Source organism: Sceloporus undulatus, chromosome 1, assembly GCF_019175285.1.
Source record: "Sceloporus undulatus isolate JIND9_A2432 ecotype Alabama chromosome 1, SceUnd_v1.1, whole genome shotgun sequence".
NCBI classification, from domain to species: domain Eukaryota; kingdom Metazoa; phylum Chordata; class Lepidosauria; order Squamata; family Phrynosomatidae; genus Sceloporus; species Sceloporus undulatus.
The window spans coordinates 180,838,731-180,851,814 of record NC_056522.1 but is presented as its reverse complement, the minus strand read 5'-3'; the positions used below and the strand labels follow the sequence as shown (position 1 = coordinate 180,851,814).

The 13,084-nt window shown below is 41.0% G+C and overlaps 1 protein-coding gene across 1 annotated transcript in view; it reads left to right on the top strand.

Annotated features, from left to right (window-relative positions):
- The window catches only part of MACROD2 (mono-ADP ribosylhydrolase 2), a 1,190,526-nt gene that overhangs the window by 990,408 nt on the left and 187,034 nt on the right, over positions 1–13,084 (top strand). Inside the window, exon 9 of the mRNA XM_042468449.1 lies at positions 6,752–6,833. Coding sequence (XP_042324383.1) covers positions 6,752–6,833 — 82 coding nt within the window. The remainder of the gene's footprint in view (positions 1–6,751; positions 6,834–13,084) is intronic.

Here is a 13,084-nt window from a genome sequence, read left to right as displayed (position 1 = left end):
TGAAGCTGCCTTGTAAGTGAAAAGCTAATGCAATTGAACTTTCTTTCTTCCTCTGCTGCTGTGCTCTTTGCTTATGGCCTCTTTGATCTGCCTATTCATAGCCGTGAAGCAAGCAAAATTTAATCAAGCCTGCGCGGTGAGGGTGGGACAGGGAGGAGAAGAAATGCTGTCAGTGCTGAGCTCCAAAAACACGGCTGTCAATCAGGGGATGAGTCATAATGCCTTCATGTTTTAGCCCCTTTAAGCTTCTTCCTCAGTTGACTGGTTTCTCTTCTCCTTGGCTATGGAGGAAGAACCAGAGACTGTAGCTGGACACTCGCTGGCTTGTTGATGAGCCCGGTCAGATTAGTGTCTCCATATTCCTTGCTCTCCCCTCTGTTAAAGAGGAAAGCATGAAATGTCTAATCAACTTGGCATTTCAAAAACTCAAGAGAGGGAAGATTTGCTCACTAGAATAAGAAGCGTATGACAAAGGCCAGCCACAGGGGTCCTGTAGGGCTTTTGTAAGTTAGCATCCAAGTGAACCCTCTTCTCCCTGCCTCTGCCTTTAGGAGTTTTTGACTTGGGACTGAAGCCATGAAGAAAAGAAGCACTTTCCATGGACACTAAATTCAACTTATTTTATCTGGGTTTCTTGGATAAAATATTTCCTGACTGGCAAGATGCTGGAATATAGTTTAATTTCAATTTACTATCTGCCAACACATGCCATTCAATCAGATAAACACAGGATCTGAGCTGTCATCACAGCACTTTATGCATGCTTAAAAATAGGACTCTTTTTTCACACATTTGGAAGGAGTTGACTCACATATAGATTATATATTCAGGGGCCACTTAAAAAGTTTCATGGGGCTGGAAATCTCTTTAGTTTCTGGAAAGTTTCCTTATCGTGAGATCGAGCAAGCTTGAAAAAGCTGCTGTCGAAGCACAGCATGTGTGCTTACAACATGGTACATAAATACAGCTTGTTGTGGGCCTGTCTGTTTACTTTGTTTATGAAATGTTGGAGTCCCAATGAATTCAGCAGTAAAATTCCCATTAAGCAAGTAGCTCATGTACGATTAAGAAATAAAAAGATGAAGAAAACAAAATGTTTGGTAACAAAATAAATTGCTGCCCTGGGGAAAGAGTGATAAATGTAGTTGTCACAATGCTCTGTCTTTCTACAGTGTGTGTAAGTGTATGTGTATGTGTGTGTGTGTGTGTGTGTGTGTGTGTGTGGGGAGATGTGACAAGTGCAGCACATATGAATACAGAGAACATTAATATGAAAATGTTGGATCTCAAGCCAGGTGGGAATCTCAAGTGAAGGAACCACTTTGGAAAGTGTGTGTGCACACATTCTCATTTTTCTGACTAAGATTGCAACCACACTGCCAAAATAAAGCAATCTGGCACCACTTTAACTTCCATGTCTGAATGCTATGGAATTCTAGGATTTGTAGTTTGGTGGAACACCAGCACTCACTGACAAGAAAGGCTAAATGTATCTCACAAAACTGCAAATCCCAGAATTCCATAGCATTGAACCACGGCGGTTAAAGTAGTGGCAGACTGCTTTATTTTTGCAGTGTGGCAGCAGCCTTTCTTAGAAGAAATATGAGTGACATACCCTGAACAACTGTGGTTGATGTTTAATTGTGTGTATTTGCCCTCGGGTCATCTTCGACTTATATGGTGACCCATGAATTTCACAGGGTTTTCTTATCAGCAGGGAATCCTCAGAGGTGGTTTTTCCAGTTCCTTCCTCTGAAAAACACCCTCCGTGGTATTTGTTGGAGGGCTTCTATCCAGGTACTGAACAGGACTAAGGCTGCTTAGCTTCCAAGATCTGACAGACTCTGATGCCTTTAGGGTATTTAGGCCTAATTATGTTTAATTACTGATGTTTAATTATCATTGCATCAACAGAGGACATCCCATAGTCTCAGATTTTGCCCTTGAAATATCCAGGTCTGGGACAGTGGTTAGTATCCTATTGGTTCACTCTGCTTGTGAGGCAGTTCTACTGATGTCACATAGTGGCGAGACGGAAAGGCAGACAGAATCTGCTAACTCCAGATAGCCTGTTTCTCCAGTGCCTGACTTCCTTGATGGCTACTGCACTCTTGGATCTTTGCTTCCTGCTGCCACCATGTCAGTGTTGTGTGGCAACAGGATTCCATCCATTACTTGAAATGGATTAAGTGCGTCTTGGCAGGGGGAGTAAGAGTGAATATCCAACATAGCATAGCATAGTTATCCTGCTTCGCGGTAACAGGTAATGTTTATATTTGCCATTTTATCCTTATTTTAGCAAAGCACATGGAGGCATTTTAAGTGATTTCCTCACCACCACCAAATTCTTATCTTTTTATTTTATTTTATTTTTTTGATAGCTACCCTCCCCCATTTCCACATAGGAACAAAAATGTAATATGAAAATCATGAGCAACAGAATTGGCTACACAGACATAGGTTTTATAGCACTTAATTTGGGAGTTTTGTAACAAATTATACAACAGATTACTTCAAAATGCTGTGAGTTGGCATAATTGAAGAGGAAAGAAGCCAGGTCCATCCAGATGGGTTTCTGGCTTAGGATCTCTTCAGCAGGCCTTGTAGTGGATCCATATTGTCTAGCATATATTGTCATTTACTCTTGGCATCTCCAGAAAGGGTGGAGTGGTAAGAGGCAATGTAGTGGCATCCTAAAGCAGGGCTAGAAGGAACAAAGGCAGGCTCCAGCTGAAAAATGCTGGAGTGAGTGAGAATGCATGGCATGTGAACAGGAAGACGAGGCATCCTCATTTTCCCAGACATGTCCCACATTTCAATTGGAAGGAATTCCAAAATGTCCTTCATTTTCAGCATGTTTGACCCCCAATGCAGATCATTTTTTAACACACACACACACACACAACAACAACAACAACAACAACAACAAAAGAGAAAACCAGAGTTGGGAAGGATGATTTTAATGGAGATAAGTTCATCAGAAAAATAAAGTTGAGTACATAATAAAATACAGTACAGTCAGCCCTCTGTATCCACAGATTCTTTATCCATGGATCAATCACCCACCATTTGAAAATACTAATATATCCATATATATCTATTCCCAAAAACAATCCTTATTTTTGTTATTTTATATAACGGACTCCATTTTACAATGCCATTGTATTTAATGGGATGCGAGCATCCATAGATTTTCTTATCCATGGTGGATACCAAGGGCCCACTGTATATATAATGTAGCCGTAAATAAACCGTAAGAAATGAATTGTATTCATATTGGTGTTTTTAGTTTTTAGTTTGTAATGCCCCACATTTTTTTTTGAATATCCTACATTTTGTGGTTGTGGCATCTGGCCATCATGCATGTGGATAGGACAGTGTGTGTGTGTGTCCTGCGTCACACTGCATAGAGTCACTATGGATGTGGTTCATTTGAGAAGCCACCTATTGACCAGCAGGTCCACAGAGTGACGGGATATGCTCAAGTTTCATATAATGCTTGCAGCTCACAACACATTGGCTACAGATTCTTTTTGTGGTCATAACTAGTTATGCACTGTACTTCTTGTAGTATTTAAGTGATGCCAAGTATTGGAAAGCTTGGGAAGTAGCAGAATGCTCCACAGGAGGATTCGGCAGGGAATTTTATAACTCCCCCACATTTCCTCTCCAGGAAGTCTCAGAAGATGGCAGCTCTAAAGTGTGGCCCACCCGCTCGTCTTGTTCAGTTCCTTGCCTACCTCAACACTTACGAATTATGGCACAGATGTAGAGTTAAATCTGAAACACACACACACACACACACACCCCGCTTTCTTTTCTTTTTTTCTCTTCTGATGAATCTTTTGAATAAAACTTTTTTGACAGAAAATAGCTTGCCAGGAATCCTTGCTAAGAACTAGTAGTTGTGCATTGTTTGTGTCTTTTACGCAGTGGCTTTCCTTGACTTTCTCTTCTGTATGAACTGTTTTGTTTACTGTTTTTGCTGCCTGCCATCTGGCTGACTTGTGCTGCTCTTTTTTGTTTCTATTCTGGCATCTCTAGATTAAGAGTAGGTAGGCTTGTGTAAATAATGATGCTATGAAAGGTTTTCGAAAGTCTTTCAAACAGAGTAAGGATTCCTGCAGAAACATTTCCTACATGGAAAGTTCTTTGCTTTAACCCTTTGTATCCCTGGCAGATATTTGTCTTATGCCTTATCTGCTGAATACTAGATTGCAATAACCAAATAGATTGATAGCTTTCCCTCACTTGCTCCACGGAGAAGGCAAAATTGCAAGAGCAGGTGGCTCTTAACAATGAACTGATTTTACAAATGCAAGTCTAGTTTTTTTTTATCTATTTAAAAATGTCACCCATCTCAATCACAAAGTTTACAACTGACGTTTTACTGTTAGAATCTGAAAGGGAGAAGGGAAGAAACTAGAATGTAAAGAAGATTTCCTCTAATTTTCTTACCCTCAATTAATCTTTTTACTGAGGCCTGAAAAAAATGTCAGCCACCATGAGATTTTTTTTGCCCCAAAGGGAAGACCAACATTTGGGTGCATGCACTTAACACCAAATGTCAGAAAGGAGTGAGGACTGATGTGTGAAATCCAAAGGTTCATGAACAGCAGCTGTTTAATGAAATGGGGATTTAATCATAATTTGTACTCTTTTTTTATTACCGTGAGGCTTGTTCTCCTTTGTCCCACTACTTTTCAACCGGGCATGAGGTTCTGTCCAAATGTGCAGTGCCATCAAACATGAGGACTAGTACACACCTCGTTGTAGATCAAGAGCTCTCTAATGTGAGGGCTTTCTCCTGTCCCACCTGTGTGACTACCAGCTGTGGGGACCTCCTATAGTGAGTGCATCTACACTGTAGGAATAATGAAGTTCAACACAACTTTGTCATGGCTCCATCCTACAGAATCCTGGGATTTGTAATTTTGAAAGGCACCTGCACTCTTTGGCAGAAAAGGCTAAAGACCTTCTAAAAATACAAATCCCAATATTCCATAGGCTGGAGCTAAAGCACTTAACGTGGTGTCAAACTGCATTATTTCTACAATGTAGATGCACCCCAGATGCCTTAAAGGTTCCCATGTGAGATATTATGCTGCTTCTATCCTCACTGGACACCACCCCTCTTTATTCACTGCTGTCCCCACAGGCACTACATCTGACCCCAATCTTTATAGACTACTAGTATTCCCAATTTATAGGATACTAATATTCCCAGAAACCAAAAGCATATGATACAAAAACAATACTTTATTAACAAATGTTTAACATAGGAAAATATATTCCTAGTTTAATACCTTTAAAACAAATATTTTACTCTCACTCACACTCTTCTCCTAGCCAACTCAGGTCCAAAACATACTGCAGAAATAATCCAGTTTGAGACTGCTCGCTTTAACCGCCCAGGCTGCCAGTCTCAAACTAGATTATTTCTGCAGTGTGCTTTGGACTGTTGACTCTTAGGTTCTGTCTACACTGGCCCAATAAAATGGCCTCTCCCCATCCTCAGTAGAGAGCCTGGATGACACATGGCCCAAACGCCAGTTCTGGTGTCAACAGAATGGATGATGGCCAGCCCATTCGGCACCAGAACTGGGGTATAGCACCCTTAACGCGGAGTGACCCGTTGGCACAGTGGACCCACCAGGTAACTGAGCAGGACACATATGCGGTCAGTCACCCAGTGTCCAAACGGAGGGCTTTTGCAACAGGGAAAAGTTGGGACAACTCTGGAATCAGAATACTCTAGACTGCTCTATGTCAGTTCAGACAAGACCTTAAACACCTTAATTCCTCAACCTGATTGACTGCTTCAGCCCCAATCCTCATTCTTTCACTGTCTTCACCACACCCAATTCTCTAAATTTCTTAACATTCCATCTTCTCACCCACTTCCACCAGCTACTTACACTATTACCATAATATCTAATACAGAAAACATCAATTTTCCATGTAAAGTCCATGACATCACATACCTCACTGTAATCATAAACCAAGTGGATCTTACAGGGAGTGAGGGCAGGACTCGATCTGGAAAAGAATTACCTGCAACCTTGGCAACCTAGTGTATTCTTGGCAAGAAGCGATTTAGGGCCCTTTCACGGTATACAATTATAGTGCTACAATTCCCCTTTTACCACCATGGTTCTGTCCTATGGAATCCTAGATTTTGTAGTTTGTTGAGGAATTGGAGCTCTCTGGCTGAGAATTGTAAATCTCCCTGCCTACACTACAAATTCCAGTGTTCCATAGAATGGAGCAATGGCCATTCAAGTGGAATAATAGCTCTACAGTTGCATAATGTCAGAGGACCCTTAGATTGAGAATGTCCTCATCTTTAACAGTCCTCATTCATCCTGCCCAAAGTAGAGCAATTTTGCCAAAAAAAAATGGGGAAAGACTTCAGAGTTCAGATATTCAAAGCTGGTAGAAGCCCAGCCAAGAAGAGCTGCAGCTGTAATTACTGCCAATGGTGTTTCTACAAAGTATTGGCTCAGGATGGATGGGCAGTTCACTGTTTTCTTTTCTGCTAACAGTGTAAATAATGCATTTTCTGGATCTGTGGATAATACAGTGTGTGTGTATGCAGGGGGTGAATGGCCGACTGATATATTGAGAACATATGCCAAACAAACAAACAAAAACTTCACCTTGTAATATAAAATTATAGCTTGGTAAATATTTGTAGTCCAAAGACAATAAACGTGTTGCTTAGTAAATTTTCCTTCTTTTTTTCATACAGATGGATCGTGTCATTTTTTGTGTGTTTTTGGAGGTTGATTACAAAATCTACAAGAAGAAAATGAATGAGTTCTTCCCCACGGGTATGTATGTTGATTTCTTCCATGAAAAATAAACGTTTTCTGTTCTAGATATTGTCCATGCACTGATCCAGAAATGTATGTGTGCATTTTACACATGCATATTAATTATCCATGTATTTCTGAATAACTACTCTTTTAAATGCTTGGTGTGTATAACATGTAAAGATCACATAAATGTAGGTGTGTAGTCATCATACAGTCAAATCAGAATGATCTCACTTTATACTTGTCGAGAGCCAATATTAAATATTTAATAGAAATGTGTTTCCTTCTTCAAATATTTGTTGCACACACTCTCACTAACTATTTTTAGGGTTGCATATGGGAAGTTACCGTCAAGAGCTATGGGTAGAATCGATTTTAATTTAGTCAAAAGCGATAGTGAACATATTTCTTCCTTACCATCCCCATCAAAAAGCCCAGCTGTCACATCTCCTGCCCACGCCTTCCCTCTGCTGAAGTCATGCTAGGGGCCACTTAGACATTTATAGAGAGTAGCCTAATTGTTCCTGGGAGGCATAACTACTTGGAGGAGGAAAAACCTGGCTGTGCTGCTTCTCTATGTACACCTGCTGTTTTTCAGCAGTGATTTATGTGAACGCTTACTAAACTCATGACTAAGAGATGCTGATTGCATCAGCTGTATGCACACAACTTTAAAATACTGGCAGCCTCCACAGTTTTTTCTGGTTCTTTTTAAGAATTACTCCAAAATATTTTAATCCCTCTTGGATGCAATGGGAGGATGGCAGATTTCAGAGGGATTATGCATAATTCGCCTTGTGGCTGAGAGCTAAGGTTGGACAAGGCAACTGTTAAGTGGATTTGTAATTGGTTGACCGGACGAACCCAAAGGGTGCTCAACAATGGCACCTTTTCATCCTGGAGAGAAGTAACCAGTGGGGTCCCACAGGGCTCTGTCCTTGGCCCAGTACTGTTCAACATCTTTATCAATGACTTGGAGGAAAAAATTGAGGGAATACTTATCAAATTTGCAGATGACACTAAATTAGGAGGAATAGCTAATACTCCAGAGGACAGGATCAAAATTCAAAATGACCTGAATAGACTAGAAAGCTGGGCCAGAGCTAACAGAATGAACTTCAACAGGGAGAAATGTAAGGTACTGCACTTAGAGCGAAAAAATGAAAAAATGAAATGCACAGATATAGGATGGGAGACACCTGGCTTAAGGAGACAACATGTGAAAGGGATCTAGGAGTCCAAGTAGACCACAAGCTGAACATGAGTCAACAGTGCGATGCGGCAGCTAACAAGGCCAATGCGATTTTAGGCTGCATCAATAGAAGTATCGTATCTAGATCCAGCGAAGTAATAGTGCCACTATATTCTGCTCTGGTCAGGCCCCACCTAGAATATTGTGTCCAGTTCTGGGCGCCACAATTCAAAAAGGACATTGAGAAACTGGAGCGTGTCCAAAGGAGGGCAACTAAAATGGTGAAAGGTCTGGAAACCTTGCCCTATGAGGAACGACTCAGGGAGCTGGGGATGTTTAGCCTGGAGAAGAGAAGGTTAAGAGGTGATATGATAGCCCTATTTAAATACTTGAAGGGATGTCATATTGAGGAGGGAGCGAGCTTGTTTTCTGCTGCTCCAGAGACTAGGACCCGGAGCAATGGATGCAAGCTGCAGGAAAAGAGATTCCACCTCAACATTAGGAGGAATTTCCTGACAGTAAGGGCTGTTCGACAGTGGAACACACTTCCTCGGAGTGTAGTGGAGTCTCCCTCCTTGGAGGTCTTCAAACAGAGGCTGGATGGCCATCTGTCGGCGATGCTTTGATCTGGATTTCCTGCATGGCAGGGGGTTGGACTGGATGGCCCTTGCGGTGTCTTCCAACTCTATGATTCTATGATTCTATGATTCTTATCACAAGTGGGTCTGTATTTCCCATGCTTCCCCTTGATCTTACTTATTACATCTAGAAAATTATCTCACATCAGCTTGGATCCCTGCTGCTGCTGCTGCTGCTGCTGCTGTTAACTGCCCTCAAGTCACTCTCAACCCCTGGTGTGAATGAGTCAACTCCAAGACCCCTTGTCCTCCACTGCTCTTCTTAGTTTCTGCACACCCATACCCATTACCTCCCTAATAGAGTCCATCCATCACCTTCCTCTCTTTCTGCTTCCCTCCACCCTTCCTAGCATTATTGTTTTATCCAATGCATCATGCTATCTCATGATGTGTCTGAAGTACAACAGCCTCAGTTTTGTCATCTTGGCTCCCAGGGAGATTTCTGGCTTGATCTGATCTAGGGTCCATTTGTTTGTCTTTTTGGCTGACCATGGGATTCTCAGCACTCCTCCCCAGCACCTCATCTTAGAATGAACTGATTATTCTCCCATCTTTCTCAACTGTCCAGCTGTATTCCCTGTGAAAAAAAGAAGCTGAATTTGTCCCTGCAGAGAAATGAGCTACCATGAGGCAGCACTCATTACACTACATGGAAATATCGTATTCCATTATGCATTGCACTCTTCTCCATTTTGTTACTTCCTTGCATATAATTAAATATTGGGGTCTGTTTCTGCTTCTCACTCCTGATCTATTTAAAAAATTGTCCAACAAGTGAAAATGACCAGTCTACTCAACCATGCCTTTGTTCTCATCTCAGCACAGTACAGTTGGCCCTTCTTATACACAGATTTTTTTATACATGGATTCAAGCATACACAGTTTGAAAATGTTCAGAAAAAGTATAAATTTCAAATATCAAACCTTGATTTTACATTTTTTATAAGGGACTCCATTTTGCTATGTCATTATATTTAATGGGACTTGAGCATCCACGGATTTGTTATCCACGGAGGATCTTGGAACCAAACCCCAGCGTATAACAAGGGTCCACTGTAGTCCATAACCAGGAAGAGGGCCATGGTCAATGCTGGCAGAGGTTTCCTGTACCCTTGGACCTGCATCACAGAAACAGGGACATCACAGAAACTCAGGAGTCCATACTAAACAAGGTCATAATAAATAATGAAACAACCTCAAACAAATTATAGAAACAATGAGGGCAGGTTAATATGCACTGGTAATGGATTTCCTTGTAGCAGCACCCCGATTATGAAAATCCCTGCCAAAGGAAGTTAGGGAGGGTAATGGGATCTCCCACAAAAACTGAGGGGCAACTATATTTTAATGTTTGTGTTTTTTCAAAAGGTTGTCTTCATACAATTTTTTTTGTTCATTGCCTCAGGAGTCCTTGTGGGCCGGGAGGCATAAATATATAAAGAAAATAAAATAAAATTTCAAACAGGTATAAGCCTCAAAAGTTATGGAACTGGCATTGAGTATGAAAGTGGGGTACATTTTCTTTGAAATATCACCATCCTGGAAAGAGGAAGCCATCCATGCAGTCTTCCTAGCCTGAATTTGACAAGCTGAAATGTGTCCAAAGGGGCATCAAGACGGTAAGAGAAATGAAGCCCTGTGAGGAACAGTTTAGGGAACTGGATATATTTAGTTCAGAGAAGAAAAGAAATAGAATTGATATGATAGCCTTGTATAGAAGATGCAACAAGTTTGTTTTTTGCTGCTTCAATGGCTATTACATGAGTCAATGGATTCAAAGCAAGAGAGAGAGAGAGATTCCACCTAAATGATAGCAAGAACATCTTTGCTGTAAGAACTGTTCCACAGTGGAATAGATTGCCTGAGAGAGTGACTGTCTTTCTTTGAAGGTCTGTAGGCAGATATTGAATCCATATCTTTCAGGAGTGCTTTAGTGGCAGTTGGATTAGATAGCCCTTGAAGTCTCTTCCAACTCTAAGTTCCATGATTCTGTGATTCTGTGTATGTGGTAAACAGGGTACCTGTCTACACTACAGTAATCTGCAGATTAATTTAAAGAAGAACTATTTCCCTGAATAATAGTTCAGTTTGCCCAGAGAAAGAGGGAGACAGGGGGGAAGATCTATATTGCTTCCAGAGTATGAGAGTGCTTGAGTACAGTATATGTAAATGAAAACCAAATCTTTAATCCCCATATGACATCTCAGTTGTTGCTGGCTGTCCAGTAGCTTGCTATAGACAAACGTTCTTTTGTTACATCTGTTTCTAGTCTTTTTAACACTTCCACACTGAGCTATTGCTGCGCAATGTAAAGGCACATGATTAAGATCATAGCTTCCAGATTTGTCACCCTGAATGTGGCGTCATCTTCTGTCCCTATGCCCAGACAGGGCAGTGATTCTGCATCGTTTTGATCCTTGTTAGATATGGTGATTCTTGTCTGCCTCAATGACTGTGAGGTCAGGATTTAACTGGATTAATGACTATGAGCCGAGAACTAATTGATATATAATAAAAACTGTGATCTTGTATATGTGCCTTACGGCTGAAGTTGCTATCACTTCAGTTAGAATAGAATTCTTCTTAAATTTACTTAATTTAGAACATGTTTTTCTTCCCAAGTAATTAACTCATAATTCTGTTCTGTGTCTATGTACACACGCATACCCTTTTATTAACAGCTACTTGTAGCAATTTCAGTAGCCACAGAAAGAGAAGAAAGGAACCACATAAAGAAACAGCAGAGATTAGAGGATCATTGTAATCACACAAGTCCAATGAAGAATGAAGGGCAGAATGATTAATGCCAGCAAAACTGTAACCAGATCTGTGCAAATGACAACTGGAGATATGACTTCAGAGCTGTCCAGAAAGAGGTCATAGAACTTTGGATTGGAGTGGAACAGAGATGGCTGAAGTCTGATTGCAGAAGGTCAAGTAGAGAGCTGGAAAGCAAGAAGCATTTGCCACTTCTTGTTCCACCTTGTCTAGTACTATATATACTCATGAATAAGTGTAGAAATTTTAGTCAATAAATTGACCCAAAAAATCTGGGTTGACTTATCCATGGGTCAATGTAAATATTGCACTTTAACTCTTATCAAAAAGGGTCCACGGGCCATATCAAATCCAGAACTGCCCTCGACTTATACATGAGGCCGACTTATAGCTGAGTATATATGGTAATTTAAAGAAGAGACTATGAATGTAGAGGGGAAAGCCCTGGTGAATCAGAAGACAGGCCAGCAGTCTGTTTCCATAATAGCCAACTGGTTGCCTAATGAGAAGCACATATGCAGGACAAGAGGGCAGTGGTAGCCATCTGCTCTTCTTGCCTGGTAGTTTTTATTACTATCCTGGACTAGTTTTGGTGAAGTGATCTAAGCAGTTCTCCAGATGAAGTAAATGTTTTCTGTAGGCTGCTTATTTTAGCTGTTCTTGGGCATATATTTTTTAAAAAGATAACTAGACATTTGCATTGTCCCAGACCATTCACTGACAATTCCCAGCACTAATGGCAACATTTTATTTCCACCCAGAGCAGGGGTAGGCAATCTTTTTGAGCCGGGGGCCGGGTTGCTGTTCCTCAGACAACTGGGGGGCCGAAGCAAAAAAAAAAAAAATATATTAAATAATTTTAAGAAATTAAATATATAAATAAACCAGTACAAATGTAGGACAAAATTTTCAAATGGAGGGCACTTTTTAAATAAAAAATGGAGGACACGTGAAAAATTTTGCTGATTTTTTAAGAAATGTTAATATAAATGCATGTTTCTGAGGCTTCTATAGACAATTGCCCCCCAAAGGCCCCGGCGGCAATCGGCGGCAAGACTGGGCTGGGGCCGGTTCCAAGGCCTCGCCGGGCCGCATCCGGCCCGCGGGCCGCAGGTTGCCTACCCCTGACCCAGAGGATGGGGCCAAAATAAATAAATTAATAAATGGCCAGGATGTATCACAACCACTACAACAAAAATATCCAAAAGAACTTTTTAATAAAGTTAAAGAGACTGTATGGATCTGGAAGCAACATGAAGAAGCATCAACCAGAAATAAGCAAGGAGTTCTGCTCTGAGACCTTTTGCACTCTTTTGCACTAGTTTGGAAGAACCCAAAGCCTTTCTTGGTTCTCTTTTTCTGCCACCTCCAGCTCAACAATATCTGCATTGAGATGCAGAAATCAGAACTACACACCATATTCAACATGGTTTCACATCAAAGATTTGTGTAAATCAGGAGTAAGAATGGTGTGCCTCCCCAAGGTGTTGAACTGTAACTGCCAAAATCCCTCACCTCTTGCTTTGCTGGTTAGGAAACCTATCAAGAGAGCGACAGAAAGCCCACCCCTGGTATAAAGTCAGTTACATTACTGAATTTTCTTCCCAATGACTGTCACTGCAGCACACCTTTTTCACAAATGATATGGCTTTTTCACA